Genomic DNA, 19,008 nt, shown 5'->3' with positions numbered 1-19,008 from the left:
CCCCCAGGACGTCTCCTTCACCTATGCTCTCAACTACAAATTCTATTTTCAGGGCAGCACCCGTATGGAGACCACAGATGTTAAGAGTTTAGGTAAGCACAAGTCCCCAGTTCCAACAGAACAATGGCCCAGTAACAACAGTACCCAGTGACTGGTGTAAGATAGGATGCCTGATCTGGAACACAAAAGAAAATACGTTGCTGAGGATAAGTTCTTAGAAACACAAATGATAGTCCTATGTGACCCAGAAATCACGACTTGAGCCAAAATCAAGAGTTAGCTGCTTAACTGACTAAGTCACACAGCCACCCCTCAGTTTTCCCTATTAAGCATCATTTGGTAGATTTAGTGAAACAGAGTTCTATCTTAGAAATAAATAAACTCAGTTCATTAGGTTAGGTGGACAGCATTTAGTCTTAAACTTCATTAGGCAGCTGAAATGACATTTATAATGTTAATTAAAAATTATAAAGTCTAGGGCACCTGGGTGGCTCAGTGGGTTAAGCTGCTGCCTTCAGCTCAGGTCATAATCTCAGGGTCCTGGGATCGAGTCCCACATCAGGCTCTGTGTTCAGCAGGGGGCCTGCTTCCCTCTCTCTCTCTCTCTGCCTGCCTCTCCATCTACTTGTGATCTCTCTCTGTCAAATAAATAAATAAAAATCTTAAAAAAAAATTATAAAGTCTAATGTTATTAAATATAAATAACATGGATCTAGTTTAAAATTATTAAATGGGAAAAACTTTCCCAACATGAAAATGTATTTGCATACTCAGTACTCCTCCATATCATAACAAAAATGCAGAGCCAGGTCTGAGTAGATTGAGATTACTGTACTTTAACAACTCTAAAGCTTTAGGGTAAAAATTAAGAGCCAATTGGTAATCCTCTCCACTACCTCCTTTTAGCTCCCTAAACAGCAATTACCTTAGTAATAGGTGACAGAGCAATCTTCCAAATAATGAGTTTCTCTTTGCAGACCAGACAAGCCCATCCTCCTTCATCTATGTGAACAGTCAAGTGATCATCAACTAAAAAAAAAAGAAAAAAAAAGTACGTAATTAAACTTAAAGCATGAATAAGAAAAACTGTTTAAAAAAAAAAAAAAAAAAGAAGGAGCGCTTGGGTGGGCTCAGTGGGTTAAGCCTCTGCCTTCGGTTCGTGTCATGATCTCAGGGTCCTGGGATCGAGTCCCACATTAGGCTCTGTGCTCAGTGGGGAGCCTGCTTTCCCCCCTCTCTCTCTGCCTGCCTCTCTGCCTACTTGTGATCTCTGTCAAATAAATAAATAAAATCTTTAAAAAAAAAAAAAAAAGAAGAAAAAACTCTTAAAATTCCTTATACCAAGATCTTCTTTATGGTTACATTCTTTACATACATACATATGTGTGTGTGTGTATCGCCACATAAAAAAATTCATTCACACCAAAAAGTGCTCTTGAGTAATTCAAGAGTTATTAATACCCAAAATAAGAAATCCATTTAACTTTTATAATCACTTTCAGAAATGTATCTGAAGGCAAAAAGTGTATTTTGGACTTAGGTTTAATACCTTTTGATACTGGTTAGAAACCAATATCTTACTTTCTATATTTAGTAACATCTGTAATTTTACTTTGATATGGCAACACAAATAATAATCTTTCCCATTAAATATATTAAAAAATTTCAAGGAAAAATTGTTCCTTCAAAAGAATGTGATTTTCAAATACTTTCCTTAAAGTATGATAAGTACTTTTCAAATACTTTCTTTAAAAGTATGATAAAGCACTTCATTATATGCAGACATCAAGGGTTACATTCCATATTTTCTTAAAAGTTATTTATTTTAGAAAGAGAGAGTGCATGCACAAGGGAGGGGCAGAGGGAGGAGAGGAAGAGAACCTCAAGTAGACTCCTCACTAAGTGCAGAGCATGACACAGGGCCTGAGCCCATGACCTGAGCTAAAACCAGGAGTCAGCCGCTTAACCAACTGAGCCAGTCACCCAGACACCCGATGGGTTACATTCCACATTAAATAACAAAACTGAATTATTATATTGCTGTCATAAGCACTGGTGGTAAACCTCAGTAAGTGTGTTAACCCTAGAAATTTAATTAATTTGAGCTTTGCTCTTTGCCTGAAGCCGGGTAGAGGGGCGAGATAAAAGGCATCAATAACGTACAAGCTAAAATACTAACTCACGCAGGCTAAGTGTGGTTTCTGCTGAATCAGCATACCAGCTCAATATTTTCTTTTCCTGAAAGCAATAAAGCAGGTCCAAATACTCTACTGGTAAGTCCTTGAGGTCTCTGACTTCACACACAGCCCTGGGTAGGTTTCCATACAGGGAAAAGTTCTTCCGGTTTACACACCCCTCAGTTTCAACATCCTAATTTCTAGGGACTCTCTCCTCTGAGGCTGAGAATTATTTGTTACTAAAAGTCTGGTGGCATGAACCTGGAGTATGTTAAAAGGTTTAAATATAATTTAAGCTCAAATTTTTAAAAGAGTAAAGAAAAATGGAATGTATATTATATATATTTAAAACAAAAATAGTGCAGGACACCTGGGCGGCTCAGTCACCTTCAGCATCTGTCTTCAGCTCAGATCATGATCCCAGGGTCCTACCCTGCTCAGCAGAAAAGTACCCCTGCCACTCCCCCTGCTCATGTGTGTGCTCTCTCTGGTGCATGCTCACTCTCTCACAAAAATAAATTTAAAAACTTTAAAAAAATAAAAACAGTGCATGACAGAGGTTAGTAGAAGTTTAGTTGTCTGAAACTCACTATACCTGAGTTCTCAAGGACTCACAGGCAAGATATGCAAGTTCAGGTTGATGAGAAATATTCCTTGATAGAACAGAGTACACTTTAACCTTTTTTGATTGTCATTCACAGTATGAAGTACATTTTATATCATGATGCATTCACATACAATTTAAATAAAACAAACAAGCATCTAACATTATTATATGAAAAGCACTCTGATATTCTGCATTCTATTTTTTTTAAATGTTGGCCATGAGCCACTAAACTGATTTCAGTTACTACCTGCAGTCTGAAAAACACTGTTGCAGAAAATCACAAAAATCTAGAATTGAATCACAAATAAAGACGACTTGGGAACATCCATGAGGATGCTCTGAACTTTGCTCTCCCAGTCACCCAATCCTTCATGCTTACTGTTGCCTTTCTGACCCTTCTGTGACTAGTTCTTCCAAATCGCCACTCTGATTCTCTGCCAAGAGAATATTCTAAAGGTACACCACACTGATAACACAAATGTGTACATATAACCTCTATGATACTAACCTCAAGGATCCAGAAATAGAGGTAGTAAGCCTTGACCTTACTGCATTATCACACCCAATAATGTGAGGCAGTGTTTTGAGTTTTTTTAAGCTAAACTTCATACACATGATCAACTTTTGAAATGAGACTGAGTTTTGCATATGCAGTGAAATGTGTGCTAAAATTAAACTCACTCTGCTTTTCAAATTTATTACATTTTTCAATTACAGTGAAAAACCAAATGTTACGTTTCTACCCCATTTAAGTGAAGGGATATCAGACAAAGCACAAATACCAATCTGAGCCAGAGCTGGGCTGCATTTTGAACTGCTAATAGAGGCAAATGGAAAATAACACCTACCTTCAGCCAATGTCAAGGCTTCCATTACTTTAACAGGAAGAGAAGATCCAAAGGTTTTTACATCATAGTTCATAGACTCGGTTACACAGTGGTGTGGCAATATTCGTGTAGGTGTTCCTCTAAAGAAAAAAGACAACATTCCTTGAACCGTTTCTTAAAATTTTCTGTTGTCTTGGGGCATCGGGGTGGCTCAGTCAGTTAAGTGTCTGCCTTGGGCTCAGGTCATGATCCCAGGGTCTCAGAATCTAACCCAAATTGGGTTCTCCGCTCAGTGGGGAGCCTGCTTCTCCCTCTCCCTCTGCCTGTTACTCCCCCTGCTCTCTGTCAAATAAACAAAATCCTTCAAAACCCTTTTTTCCACTACCCTAATTTTTAGGTACATATTTTCACATAAAGAGAAGATCTTTGATAAACAAGAAGAAAGATGAGGTGTAACAGTAAAACAAAACAAAACAAAACAAAAAAACCAAACCAAAACAAAACAAAAAACAAAACCACACACACAACTCTGGCTCATATGTACTGCATAATACATTTTTTTGTTAAAAAAAAAAAAAAAAGACTGACAGGATCTAGAAAACGGCTTCTGACTCATGCTCTAGTAATCAGATGTATGCTCTATTCACTTAAACTCCTTATAACTGCTTCCTTAGCTGTGATATATGAAGGTTGGACTACATCAGTGTTTTCCAAATTGTGGATCATTTTGAGGGTCTCAATCAACATTTTTGAAAAACAGAATATAATCTAGAATTTATTCTACACTGTGGTTAAATAAGCTTTACAAACATTGAATTAGATTATCTTTAAGCTCACATCAGCCTTGGAACTTTTTAAAATTGAAGTATAGTTGACACACAATGTTATATCAATTTCAAGTGTACTAAACCGTGATTAGAAACTCTGTGCTATGCTCACAAGTATAGCTACTCTGTCACCATGCAACCCTATTATAACACCACTGATTATATTCCCTATGCTGTGCTTTTCATCCCATGATTTACACATTCTGTAATTGAAAGTCTGTACCTCCCACTCCCTTTCACCCATTTTTCCCTCATCAGCTACAGAATTTTATGAAATCTACCAGATTAAAAAAAAAAGATTTTATTTATTTATTCATGAGAGAGGATGGGGAGGGAGGCAGAGGAAGAAGCAGGCTTCTTGTGCGGGATTCCGTCCCAGGACCCCTAGATCATGACCTGAGCCAAAGGCAGACGTTTAACGGACTCAGCCACACAGGTGACCCCAGATTTGTACAAGAAGTTAGAATCGTGAGTATCTGCTGTTACCTGTTCTTCAACAGATACAGCAGTTGAAATCTTATCTCCTCACCCTGTTAACATTCAAAAAATAATGTAGTTACCAGTATAAAACGTATTCCCTCTCTTATCATGAGGATTAAGTGAGCTTTGTTTCTTGACAAACCATTATAACCAAGATTTTTCTTTAAATAAACACTAGGAAGTAAGTAAATGTTTTAAAAACACATTAAGTAAAGTACAGCTTTAATTCCCTGACTTTTCTCAAAAGGAGTAGAAAACACTGACAAGATCACCACTCTGAAGAGCGCTTTCAAAATGTTAAGTTTCTTTGCAAAACAAAGTTCTTTTAGGGTAGGCAAAGTCGGAAGAAACTACTCAGAAACAAGTTACCGCCTAAAGTTCTAGATTAATCATGAAAGGGTGGGTGCGGAGCATGACTGAATAGGCGATGTGCACTGATTTGCCACGTTTCCCATATGTTTACAAAATTACGATTCTTAACTCACTGCTGTGGAGAGACTTTCGCCTATTAATCTCGCTACAAAGTTGACGTGTACGGCCGAAACCTCCTCAGTTACCAACCAGAAGATATGAACCACAATAGCTCTACGAGGCATTTTCCGGGGTTGGAGCTGCTCTTTCCCACCACCATCGGCGATTTCACATGGGTTCTTTGGCCATAAGTGAAGCAGGCTACCGCCTTCACACAAATTAAAAGACCCATGACTGATGACGCCGCAACACCGGGGTAGTAAGGAGGCGGCTAACCACCGACTGAATGCTAATTTGTCCACCTCTGCACAGAGCTCATTCCAGGAAAGGTGCAACGTGAATGCCTGATAAATTAAAGCGAGGCTGAAGCAACTACCCGCAAAGATGGCGAAGATCTATCTCCCCAAAACTCTGGCATTCCTCCCCGCCGCCCCCGGCTCCGGAGGCTTCTGGAGACACTAGCCCCTCAGGCCCGCCGATCGGTCAAGAGACCGAAGCGGGGACAGTCACTTACCGCGAGCTCAGCGAGCTACGCCGGCCTACCGGCGAAAAGAGCACCGGGGAGCTGACGGCCGACCCTAGTGACAGACCTTTTCGGCTAGTCGCCCGGGGCGTGGAGCCGGGTCCGACTCCGCCCAGCGGGCCCCTTCGGGTCCCGGGCCCAGGTGTCCGCGGAGAGGAGACGCCCGGGAACATGACGGAACGGAGAGGCGACACCGAGCGCGCAGGTTCCTTCTGTGGGGCTGTAGCTCTGCTCGCGCGCCAGGGATCTTGAACGCCCAGAAGCGGGAGGGCGCGCGGTGATGACGTAAAAGCACAGCGCCGAGCTGCGGGCTTTGTCTGGGAGGCGGGGCAGGCCGGGGTGGGAGCGCAGTGAGACGTAACAGCGCGGCGCCGAGCCGCGGGGTGTGGTCGGAGCCTTGTAGGAAGCGGGCCGGGGAGGGCGCGTGGTAATGACGTCAGAAGCTGCCTGGAGCCGTGGGACTTGGTCCTGTAGGTGACCAGTGGAGGGTTTAGGGGGTTGGCGGGTGTCCGGAGTGTCAGGGAAGTGAAACTGCAGAGCCAGGTGCCCTTCTCGACTGTCTGGCCCTTTAGCAGCCTGAGCGCAAAGTCTCTCTGCGCTCTGGTCTTTCCTGCGCCTCGGGAACTGGAAAGGGTCGGTTCACTGGTCCACGCTGAGGAGGGGAAATCGGGAAAGTTGCCGCGGTTTCACACTGTTATATTTGTTCCTCTCTACGTGTGTCACTCCCCGCTCCCTGCTATCTCATCCACGCTCGTGACGCAACACGTCCTCATCTTTCTCTGAGATCTTGCTCAAAACCTGCAGGCTCCGGACAGCTCCCCAATGGACATTCTGACCTGCGTGTCCTGCAGGACTCCTGGCAGCCACCTGTTAAAAGCCGAATTCTTGTTTTCCTTTAGGGCCCCTGTCCTAACAGCTCTGCCCCCCTTGGTAAAACTGGCCGCTTACCCGAGTCAAACAGAAGAGCTCTGTGCAGGAGTCGTTCTTCGCCCTTCCCCGCCACGGCGACTTCTGGTACTGTAGCCCCTGAACGCGGTCCGTGCGCGTCAGCCTCCTGCACTGGACCGTGGTGACCGTGGCGAGTGGCACAGTATCCGGACTGTGCCTTGGGGGCAGAACAAGTCCTTCTTGATCACTACCCAGGGTTCTGCCTTTTCCTAGTGGCTGGCCATTTGCTTAAAAAACAAACAAACAACAACAACAAACAATAAATCGTTTCCTTGTTTATACTTCCACCTCTTTTTGAATAGGATAGTCCCTTAGACAGGAAATCTAGAATTCTCACACTCAAGCGGTATCATCACCAGGAAGGCTTGTAAACCGCATTGCTGCCCAATCACAGTGTCTTTGCATCTGTAATGAGTTTCTAGGTGTCGGGTGAGGCGGCCATCCGGGGACAGGAGATAACCACTGCCATAGTAACTGTGTAGACTCTGGAATTAAATGGGACTCGCTTCAGATCTCCGCTCTGCTATTTACTGTCTCCGTTTTAAGCCTCTATTAAATTACTAATAGTACTTGTGAGAATTAGATAATACAGATGTGACTGTATTTGTGGATGTCAAAAAACAATAACATAGAATGAAGGCAAACAAGCGAAGAGAAACTATTTTCAGTAAAATCGTACTCTTTAAAGAAAATCAGTTAGAGAAAGCAAGCTACCCCAATAGAAAAAATGGAAATGTATGAAGGGCATGAACTAGCTAGCATTAAGTTAAAGACTAGAAACGACCAAAAACACATGAAAAGTTCTTCAACATGACTAATAATTAAAGAAATGCAAATGAAACTACCAAACAGTATTGTTTGCCTGTTCAATTAGCCGGAAGGTTTTATGAAATGAAAATCATTCATGCTGAAAGGTTGTGGGGCAATAGGCACTGATGTATACACTTTTGATGTATTTTTTGGTGAGATTTTTATAAATTAGTATGGTCTTTTAAGAGAATAATCTATCAAAAAGCCTTATAGCTTGTATATGCTATCTTTTTAAAAAATTTTTTTTATTTATGTATTTAACAGAGAGACAGCGAGAGAGGAAACACAAGCAGGGGGAGTGGAAGAGGAAGAAGCAGACTTTCCACCAAGCAGGGATCCCAATTCAGGGCTGGATCCCAGGACCCTGAGATCATGACCTGAGCCAATAGCAGTCATTTATTGACTGAGCCACCCAGGCGCCCCTTGTATATGCTCTTTAAACCTAGCAATTCACTTTTAGAATTTAGCTGAAAAAAACATAATAAATATGTTTATAATAGCAAAGAATATAGAAAGATGTCCAATGATAGATTTATAGTATATTCACATTATAAAGTTCTATATGGTTAAAAAGAATACATGTAGATGTGTGTAATGAATACTTAAGGATGTAGGAAAATACTCTGTTGTAAAATTTTTAAAAGCAAGTTGGTCAAAAAACAGTATGTCCACTATGAGCCCATTTTTTATTGCAATAAAAAAATGCCTCATAGACACATGTACACGTATGAGAAGCTCAACTTGAACACGTGCTTCCTTTTTATACACCCTTCCTAAAGACTGCCCTTCCAAACTTTGATTTCTGTGGCACTAATCACTGCAATCAACAATGGGATAGTAGCCAGAATTGTTTCCTGCAGCTGTAGTATAATTGTTAGAATTCCACTATCACCAACACAGTAATGGTGATATTATTAAAATGGAAAGGCAGGGAAACAATGAAGAACTCATCATGGAAATTATCCATGCCTAATCATTTTCAAGGCATTCATTTAATTGCCATCTAATGGCAATGGAACTTTTTGAGACTCTAAATTTGAGACTCTAAATTGAGACTCTAAACTCTAAATTTCACTGTAGTTTAGAAGTCCTCCAAGCAGGGAAGAATGCATATTGTTTTCACTAGTTCTGCAGTAGGCAAACTGTCAAGGGTCAGAAAGTATCTCCAGTTTTCAGGTCATACAATCTGTTGCAACTGCTCACCAATGAGTGTGAACTGTGTTCCAATAAAACTCTATGGACACTGGAATTTGAATTTCAGATAACTTTGATATGTTATGAAACATTTTTCTTTTGGTTTTTAAAAATCATTTAAAACTGTAAAAACTAGGGCACCTGGGTGGCTCAGTCAGTTAGGCATTCGACTCTTGGTTTTGGCACTGGTCAGGATCTCAAGGTTGTGGGATCAAACCCAAAGTCACGCTCTGTGCAGTCTGCTTGGGATTCTCTCTCTCCCTCTCCCTCTGCCCTTCCCCCAGCTTGCACACTCTCCTTCTCACTAAATGAATAAAAAATCTTTAAAAACAAACAAAACTGTGAAAACCATCCTTAGCTTGCAGGCCATACAAATCAGGCAGCTGGTTAGTTTGCAGATCCACGGGGCAGTTTATTGAGGGAGGCACAGGTCCTTTGTTGGTAGATGACCTAACAAAATAGATGTTTTTTGAATGAATAGAAATCACCATGATGCCTCAGATGTAAAAATTATGTAGAACACCCCCAAAGGAACATTTACAATGTAGTTCTCACATACTCCTTTCATAAATATACTTAATGTTTTGTAACGTTTATATTTTCATTTATTTTCTAACAGCTTTGGCATTTTTATGAAACAAAATGAATTTCCCAAAATAGAGCCTTAATTTATAAAAATGTACTGACAAGGGTTTAGCCTGTAACAGTTTATTTAGCTTATGATTATTTCCTGAGAACCAGTCAAGTCCAGGGTCAGAGAAGGCCTTGCACATGGGGTGACCCTGGGAGGGTGGACAAAAAACCCTAAGCTCATTAACATGAAATTTTTTTTTTTTCAAGATTTTATTTATTTGTCAGAGAGCGAGCGAGAGCAAGCACAGGCAGACAGAGTGGAAGGCAGAGTCAGACAGAGAAGCAGGCTCCCTGCGGAGCAAGGAGCCCGATGTGGGACTCGATCCCAGGACGCTGGGATCATGACCTGAGCCGAAGGCAGATTAACATGAAATTTTATCCTCACAGGTAGAGTTTCTGGTGATTAAAGTACTTTTGGCTTATTTTCTAAGTTGCTTATATGAACATACATATCCCTCAATGGCTCTCCATGCATGTAGGATGAAAGCTAAGATTTTCAGCATGATATTAAAGGTTCCCCATGATCTGGCTCCAACTTCTCAAGTACCTCCTTCTATATAGCATCAGTGCTGAACTGACTTACATCTCTCCTATTTGTGTTTTGTCTTCCAGGAAAAAGGGATGATAGGTTTTTATGTTAATTATAGCATTATCTGGGGCACCTTAGGTCATGACCCCAGGGTTCTGGGATTGAGCCCCGCATCGGGCTCCCTGCTCAGCAGAGAGCCTGCCTCTCCCTCTGCCTGCTGCTTCCTGTTTATGCATGCCTCCTCTCTCTCTGTGTCAAATAAATAAAAAATAAATTATAGGATTGTGGAAGTATCAAACATGTTAACGTGTACACTCTGGAAACAAAGTGGTACCATCCACAGTGCTGGCAACAACACCTCTGTACTACTTAGCTATTTTCTTGTAATTAATTTTTTTTAAAGATTTTATTTATTTATTTGACACAGACAGAGATCACAAGTAGGCAGAGAGGCAGGCAGAGAGAGGGGGGAAGCAGGTTCCCTGCTGAGCAGAGAGCACAATGTGGGGCTCGATCCCAGGACCTGAGATCATGACCTGAGCCGAAGGCAGAGGCTTAACCCACTCCTGGTGCCCCTTGTAATTAATTTTATCTGCCTTATCTCTCCTTCTAAATAGACTAGAAGCTCCTAGAGGGCAGATAATCATTCTGTCATCAACTCCACAGCACAACTCCTTGTCCAAGGTGGGGGCAGGGGGTGCTTGGTTGCTGCACTGAAGCAACTAAACAGAGTGTTTATTTAGGAGTATTGACAATACTGACTCCATCTTTAGCCCTCCATCTTGTTCATGTTTGCTCTATGACCTCTCTCTGTTCCAGGCCCCTTGAAGATTAATATACATACCTTAGAAATGTCCACCAAGGCTGGGATGTGTGGAGGCTTGCTTTGGCCTCCCATGCATCTGTTAGAGGTAAGAGTCTTAACCCTTCCCGATGCATGGACGGTGCCACAATTATCTAATTAAAAGTTTGCTGTCAGTTAGGTGCATGCAAACCCTTTGATCTCACTATAGTGTCCTCCCACCCATGCATCTCCTTGCTCCATAAAATCTGTAGACCAAGGTCTGGACTTTATGGAGAGTAGCTGTGCAGGTGCCTGGCCGTCGTCCACCCGATCCCCCATCAGCAAGTTACCCTGAATAAAACTCTGTGTAAATTGGATGGAGTCACCTGCTTTGTTCTCCAGTCTCTAAGTACCTTCTCGGTTTGGGGGTTAATTTACTGTCCCTCCCCCACCTTCTAACAGTTGGTAAATAGCAAAAAACCTAAAAAAATAAAAGTAAATATGAGGACATTAACAATCAGGTAGGGAGGAAATGAAAGAACTTGTAGTTACTACTTACTTTTCTTTACCATGTTTTAGAAGAAGTGACAGACACAGGTAAGTTCACTATAGTTTTAGAAGAAGTGACAGACACAGATGAAGTTCACTATAAATTTTAATCCAGGATAAAAAATGTTCCCTAAAGACACAATTGAACATCTTGTATTATAAAATAAAATATAATGATCAAATTCAATTTTGTAAATACTTCTATGGCACAAAGAGATTTCCCTCAGATCCAGCCTTGTAATTGTTTTGTCTGCTTTCTGAAAACCACACCATATTAGCAAATTGTATAAAGAATACAAGTAAAGCTTGTTAAAATGATTGTCACAGATGTATTGTTTCCTAATACAAAGAACATGGAGTTCATTTACTCACTGAGTTCATTTTATTCAATAGTAAATTCCCTTATGTAGAATGAATTATAATATGACACGCTTGTCATGAAATAATCAGTGAACTCATCAATACTTAGGACATGGACAAACTTCTATTTTAATTACATCAACATAGTTATTTCTTAAGTTCTGGCATTATCAATGTAAGAAAAAAGCACTTTTTCTTGAGGCAGAGCAAATTAACAGCACTGATTTGAAGTATGGCAAATCTAATAGTTATCAGCATTGCTTTCAGAATTCTGAGGCATTTGAGTGAAACAACTATAGCCATAAATAAAAAGGGTTATTGTCCTTTTTTCAGAAGAGTACAAGTTCTGAGAGTTTCTTGATATTACAGAGAATAGGAAGAACTAAACTTTCTTCAAATGTTTTAAGGTTGAAATTACAGTTATTTACGTTTTTTGCCTCATTGAATGAAATTTCAAAAGTATTTAACTGACAAAACCTAAAATTTGGCTAGAAATTATGAATTTTTAAAAGACAATCTTCAAAATACAGGCCTTCACATAAAAGGCAAGAAAAAGGCATCAAAAAATTCATTTTTACCTCTTGTTAATACCTAGCAGTTCATGCCTGGCTTTCCAAAGTAACAAATGTGTGAATAATTAAAATAGAAGTTTCTATATTCAAAGGATGAGCCTCTTCCCTTTTTAAAACTGATCAGGCTTTCATGTGCTAAAAATACTGAAAACCACACACATCCAAACACAGTCTCCTTCCAGAGGAACACACATTTCTAAGGTCTCATACCCCTGAAGATACAGGAGATGGGGAATATAGATGTTCCTTTCTCTCCATGTGACACTAACTATTCCTGTATGTCTGTATTTCAGGTTCCCTTCAAGAGATTATCAGAATTTAAAAAAGGGAAGATTTTATCTTATAGTAAAATCAGACACAATGCAGGTAAATACTACCAAGAGAATTACAGACTGATTGGAAAATCACCTAAAACAATGTAGGCTTTTTACTTACAACCCCCTTTTAAAAGCTGTCATTTGACAATAATTTCAATCTGTAAGAGCCGGTAAAAAAAAATAAAGTGAGGTGCCATGTTATATTAATTAAGGTATTCCAGGATAAAAGAAAGTAAAAAACCTGAAGATAATTTCAGTGCTATAGACATTTAGAAAGTCACAATTATTAAAACTCTGAATAAAAAGGTATTGAGAACAGGTACATCTCAAAACAATATTTTCTCCACCTTGGAAAAAATAGGCATATTTTAAATAACCTGAAGTATGATTTACAGATCAGATACCATCCCTAAGTTTTTTTTTCCTGCAACGATGTTTTGCTCTAAAGTCTCTCATGTTCACGTTATCGATCATTGCTCCTTTATGCTGGAACAAGCCTCTGTTTGTTCATTAATTTTCGGTATATCCCATCTGGTTTTGCAAGCAGTTCCTCATGCTTCCCGCATTCTGTAATCTTTCCTTGGTCGAGAACAGCCACCGTGTTGGCATTCTTAATGGTGGACAGACGGTGGGCAATGATTAACACTGTTCTTCCCGCCATGAGCCGGTCGAGAGCTTCTTGCACTAGGTGCTCATTTTCAGCATCCAGGGCACTTCCAACCGGAAACGGTGTGAGAAAGCAAAGACGTCAGTCCACGCACACTACGCGCTCACGAGCCTCCTGTCACACACGCAGTTGCCCCAGACATTTTCACTGCGATCAGAATTACAACGGCTCCTGTCCATACATGTCTACGATCTATTTTTTATATTCCAAAACTACTACGGCAAGGAAACCTGGGACCCTTGATTTCCACTGACCTGCTGTCACAGAAGTAGAAAGCGCTGGGTATGGCTGCTGCTGAGCATGATGGGGGCTCATCACAAACATGACTGAACTGAAACTAGAACCTTCCACCCTGACTGGGCCTGTCCACTGTCTCCCAGCTGTCACTGTGCAGCCAGACCTGGTCACTTTCACATGGAAGGGGGGAAAACAGCATTTTCAGCTGTATCACTTAGAAGCACAGAATAGTAAGTTTTTGGTACGGGAAGAATTGGACTGTACAATCACACATAGTACTAAGATATGCTCACCTGGTTGCTTCATCGAGGAGAAGAATTTTGGGATTCTGAAAAAAGAAAAGCATTATTTTTAATTGTTAATATGTTTTTCATGTTGTTTTCTTCTGAAAGGGAACACAATTACATTATAAAAACACACATTCTCGGGGCACCTGGGTGGCTCAGTGGGTTAAGCCTCTGCCTTTGGCTCAGGGCATGATCCCAGGGTCCTGGGATCGAGCCCAGCATGGGTCGGGGCGGGGGGGGGGTCTCTGCTCAACAGGGATCCTGCTTCCGCCTCACTCTCTCTGCCTGCCTCTCTGCCTACTTGTGATCTCTGTCTGTCAAATCAATAAAATCTTTAAAAAAAACCACACACACACACACACACTCTCTCTCTCTCTCTCTCTCTCTCTCCTCAAGGTGCTTGGGTGGCTGAGTGGGTTAAGCCTCTGCCTTCGGCTTAGGTCATGATCTCAGGGTCCTGGGATCGAGCCCCGCATCAGGCTCTCTGCTCAGTAGGAAGCCTGCTTCCCCCTCTCTCTCTGCCTGCTGCTCTGCCTCCTTGTGATCTCTCTCTCTTTCTGTCAAATAGATAAATAAATAATAAAATCTTTAAAGAAATACACACACACACTCTCAGTAATAAAAAGAAATGAATTACTCATACACAATACAGCATAGATGAACCTTGAAAACATTCTGCAAGAGAAAGAAGCCAGACACAAAGGGCCCCACAGTACAGGACTCCATCTGCAGGAAATGTCCAGAACAGGCACGTTACAGAGACAGAGTAGCGAAGTGTTCAGCTGGGGCTGAGGTCAACAGAGAAATAAGAGGAGGCCAGGTGTGACTGGTGAAGAATCGAGTGTCTCTTGTTAGATGTTCTCCACGTTAGATGTTCTAACATCAATCAGGATGACAGATGCACAACTCGGAACACACTGAAACCCACTGAACCTGCTTTAAATGGGAGCACTGTATAGGATGTAAGTTACATCACAATAAAGCTGCTCTGGGAAAGGAAAGCATAGACTCCTAGGTGTGTGAGATAAGCCCACGCATGGAAGAGTTAGAGGGGATGCTGAGCTGCCGTCGTGGGCGTCCCTGGGCTGGACGTTGTTTACAGTGCCATTTTACCCCACTGGCCAGTCACCCAGCAGTGTGAGGTGGGATCTAAAGGAGGGAGACAGAGTCTAGACATTCAAGGTCCTGCTTGTAGTTTAGTTAGGAGCATCACATAAGACTGAGAAGACGTAAGAGTCAGCTGATGTCTCGAACACATTAAATTCTAGCTGTGCCTACGCAAGAAATGAAAACAGACGTCCCCACAGACACCTGTCGCTACTTACTCATAGAAGCACTGTTCACAACAGTCCCAGCCTGGAAATTTTCACCCATCCAAGTGCTCACCACTGGTGAATGGATAATCGAGTCGTGCTTTGCCCCCACAACAGGAGACATAGGACAGACATGAACAGACCTCAAACACATGATACTCATGGGGCGGTTAAGCCTCCAGCTCTTGATTTCAGCTTAGGTCATGATCTCAAGGTCGTGAGATTGTGCCCTGCAGCAGGCTCCACACTGGGAGTGAAGCCTACTTAAGATTCTCTCCCACTCCCTCTGCCCCTCCCCCTTGAAAAAACAAACAAACATTATACTAGTAAAATAGGCAAGATGCAAAGGCCACTTCTTGTCAGACTGCATTTATCTGAGATGTCCAGAAAGGCAAATCAGGACAGAGGGAAAGTACATTGGCAGCAGCCTGGGACTAGAGGTGGGAGGGGGGAAGGATTGCAGGTGGGTACCAGGGATCTATCTGGGGTGACAGAAATGTTCCAAAACTGGACTCTGTGACAGTTGAGCAACTGTACACTAACTAAAAATCACTGAAGGGTACACTTAAAACTGGTGAATTTTATGGTATGCTTCAGTAACAGTTTCTTTCTTTTTTTTTTTTTAACATCACCTATAAATCTGAGGAGGGTAGTTATATAACAAAGCAGAAGGCTATCATGTCCTTAAAAACCACAATGGCTGGGGTCTTCAGCTAAAATGGCCTTCCTCTCCTCTTGGGAGTCTTGTGGAAGTATTTCCAGTCTATACTAAGTCTAGCAATTGACTATAGATTATACAATGAATCATACTTGTATTGTTTTAATATTTCTATAGAATCACTGCTTTGCTTGTTAGACCACATACTTCTTCACAGAGGTCCATGTGTTAAACTTCTCTCCCTCCAACAACCCTACCACAGTACTGGGCCCCTAACACCCAAGAAATATTTGTTAAATTTGAACAACATATACTGAGTGGAACTCCCAACTCATCTTTCATGGGAACTACCAACCGTATACCTACCCTCCCCCTCCAAAACAAAAGGAAGAAGCATAGTAAATTACAAATTTATAAGGTCCCTAATTAAAAATGATAATAAAAAAAATTCTGGCCAAGTGGCTTCAAGCTTACCTTAAGCAGAGCACGGGCAATCGCAATCCTTTGTTTCTGCCCACCTGACAATGACAATATATATATTTTTTAAACTTGAAAGACTTAACAAAAAATTCCTGGTAATAGGTTTTTCTGATAAGCTAAGTGGCGATTTGAAGGCAGCGTCTTCCGGTTAGTCACAGCTGAGATGGACAGTATTATAAAAGCCTATTTTTAAAAATTTATTATCTCCTCATCAACCTCAAAAGTAATAACAACAATTATCACAACATTTATTGAGGAATTCCTATGTACCAGGCTGAAAGCACTACAATGTTATCTCACTCAACCATAAAAAAGAGTCCTATGAAGTACATTCCCTTTTCACAGATGAAGAACCAAGGGCACAAAATAACCCGTCCTGGGTGTCACAGTTGGTAAGTGGCAGAGTCAAAGTCTGCGTAAGCCACTCTGATCCACCCTCTTAGAACTCAAATTCTACTAAAAACAAGGGAAGAAACTGGGGGGCGGGGGGACAGGAGTGGGTAAATGCAGATGGGACAGAGGCAGGCAGAACATCTCTGAGAATTCCTTTCCTCATCTTCGCCTCACACCACCCTCTCTCCTTTCCTCCAGGGAACGGGACCCTCAAGTTACAACTATAACTTACAAATAGTACTCGGGACTCCTCCCGACTTACTTCATTTTAGAAAACTCACTACATTTTTGGTGATGGAAACAGTCCTTTCTGGTTGATTTTATTGGATGAAATACTTATTAATAGTAACTGCTGGACATTACATGACTTCATCTAAAAGAAGCTCATAAATGATGAACCGAGATCCAATTACATCTGAAATGTGTGGTGCGCCTAAAAGCTGTCCTCAAATAGGCAGCCCCGTGCTCACAAGGGAACCAGGGAAATCCCTTTATTTTTGTGAACCTCTGAAGTTGGCGAGGGTGTCGGAGTGCTGTGAGGTGGGCTGACTGAGCAGTCAGCGGAGGGTTTGGGTTCAGCTCTGAGAAATCCTCAGTGCCAACTGGTGCACTGGGCATCTGTCACTAGTTGTCCTTTCTTCCACCCAGAAAGTGACTAACCAAAGGCTGAAATGGGAGCTTGAGAGTCCTGGTAGAGGGAAGACCGTGCGGAACCTGTTCCAAGGGAGGAGGTGACATGCTTGTTGGACAAAGTGAGGTAGCTCTCGGCCTGACCCCCTGAGACTCAATAATGTCACCACAAGCAGCTGAAACTGGTTTTTTACCCAAGGACGTGTTTGAGAGATGCCAGAGCAGTGCATTTGTACAAAGCAGTGTGTGATTCTACTGCTGCAATCTTGCAAATCTATCCAAAACATTTCTTCATCCACTGCCTATTGTTTAAAAAAATCATACGCAATAAAAACATGCCTGTATTAAATTTTCTGTGGTCTAACGTGAAACAAAAAGTTTTGTCCAACCTGGCAACCTTCATTCTGACACAGAGGCATCTGTCCTCTGCTCAGACACTCCAGTGACAGAGAGCTCATCGCATGGAAGGGAGCACATGGCAATAATTTTAACGAAGAAATTATCTGGGCTTACCCCCATTTCTTTCCCTTTAAGTCTACTCATTGGTCTTACTTCTGTATTCTAAAGCAAACAGAATACAAGTTTTTTCTTTCCTTCCTAAAAATACGGTACCCAGAATGCACTGCGCTGCGATGTGTTCTAAGATCCCAGGGAAGAGAGACTGAGCCTTGGCCGTGAGTCCTGCCCGCTGTGCCAAGGGCCAGATCCCGACTACTACCTATTTGTATGTAAACCTAAGAGTGGTTTCCGCATTCTTAAAGGGTTGTTTAAAAAAAAAATCAACAAAGGACATGTAATAGAAACCACCTGTGGCTCATAAAATCTCAAATATTTACTCTCTGGCCCTTTACAGGAGAGTCTGGGGACCCCTGGTTTAACAAGCACAGCGTGGGGAACAGAGAGCTCTTTGGTTTCAGTTCTGCTCCAGCTCACAGCCCCTGCCCCCCTGAACACATCAGCCTGCCACCTGTACCTCTCTTAATTTTGGCCATTTTCAAGGATCTCAAGTTGAAAGAACCTTTTTTTCCTCAGATGAGAGAAAATCTCATCTTATACTCAGTGGGACACTCCGTGGGAACTTGGGAACACCTTTGAGGTAGAAAGTGAAGGAAACTGGGGAGCTGTCAGCATATAAAAGAAATTTTTAGAAAGTAGAAAAGCTAATCTCTTAAACTCTGAGGACAAAAGCCTAATTAGAAATTAATAGTGCTGTATGAAATACGGCAGAGTTCGCTGGAGCAGAGAGTTTTGGGGGCCAAGCAGTAACAAAAGGGTACCTGAAAGGAGAACGCCCTTTTCTCCGACCACAGTGTTGAATCCCTGGGGGAAGTCTCGGATGAAAGCACCTGCGTTAGCTACATCAGCCACTCTCTCTATCTGCTCGGCCGTCACTGAGGAGGGGTCGTCTGCACCGTAAGCAATGTTCTCAGCAATAGAGCAAGAAAACAAAATTGGTTCCTGTAAATTGGAAACAAAGCATATTTGCTGCAAATTTCAAAACAGACTTCAAACATATCTAGGAAACGCAGTGAAGCTTAATGTAGTCCTTACCTCGAAAAACTATTAAATTGCTCTCAAGGAATACACAGCCAGCTGCTGAATAACACAAATGTTAGGGGTGCTGACCCCCATGCTGTCGAAAATCTGAGTATAATTTTGAACTCCCCCAAAACTTAACCACTAATAGCCTACTGTTGACTGGAAGCCTGACTGATAACATAAACAGTGGATTAAC

The 19,008-nt window shown here is 41.7% G+C and overlaps 2 protein-coding genes and 1 long non-coding RNA gene across 3 annotated transcripts in view; 1 reads left to right on the top strand and 2 right to left on the bottom strand.

The window, feature by feature from the left end:
• NUP133 (nucleoporin 133) overlaps positions 1 to 6,238 on the bottom strand; it is a 58,768-nt gene extending 52,530 nt beyond the window's left edge. The window contains exons 1-3 of the mRNA XM_082718881.1: positions 5,904 to 6,238; positions 3,633 to 3,751; positions 926 to 1,029 (exon numbers count right to left, since the gene is read on the bottom strand). Coding sequence (XP_082575007.1) covers positions 926 to 1,029; positions 3,633 to 3,751; positions 5,904 to 6,085 — 405 coding nt within the window. The 5' untranslated portion in view covers positions 6,086 to 6,238. The remainder of the gene's footprint in view (positions 1 to 925; positions 1,030 to 3,632; positions 3,752 to 5,903) is intronic.
• Positions 1 to 19,008, top strand: part of LOC309857724 — a 143,181-nt gene that overhangs the window by 57,214 nt on the left and 66,959 nt on the right. The gene's annotated exons all lie outside the window — the stretch shown is intronic.
• Positions 11,448 to 19,008, bottom strand: part of ABCB10 (ATP binding cassette subfamily B member 10) — a 35,976-nt gene continuing 28,415 nt past the window's right edge. The window contains exons 10-13 of the mRNA XM_082719820.1: positions 18,551 to 18,731; positions 16,245 to 16,288; positions 13,806 to 13,840; positions 11,448 to 13,321 (exon numbers count right to left, since the gene is read on the bottom strand). Coding sequence (XP_082575946.1) covers positions 13,090 to 13,321; positions 13,806 to 13,840; positions 16,245 to 16,288; positions 18,551 to 18,731 — 492 coding nt within the window. The 3' untranslated portion in view covers positions 11,448 to 13,089. The remainder of the gene's footprint in view (positions 13,322 to 13,805; positions 13,841 to 16,244; positions 16,289 to 18,550; positions 18,732 to 19,008) is intronic.

The sequence above is a fragment of the Mustela nivalis genome (assembly GCF_964662115.1).
Source record: "Mustela nivalis genome assembly, chromosome: 2".
NCBI classification, from domain to species: domain Eukaryota; kingdom Metazoa; phylum Chordata; class Mammalia; order Carnivora; family Mustelidae; genus Mustela; species Mustela nivalis.
This window is presented reverse-complemented; position numbering and strand designations above follow the sequence as displayed.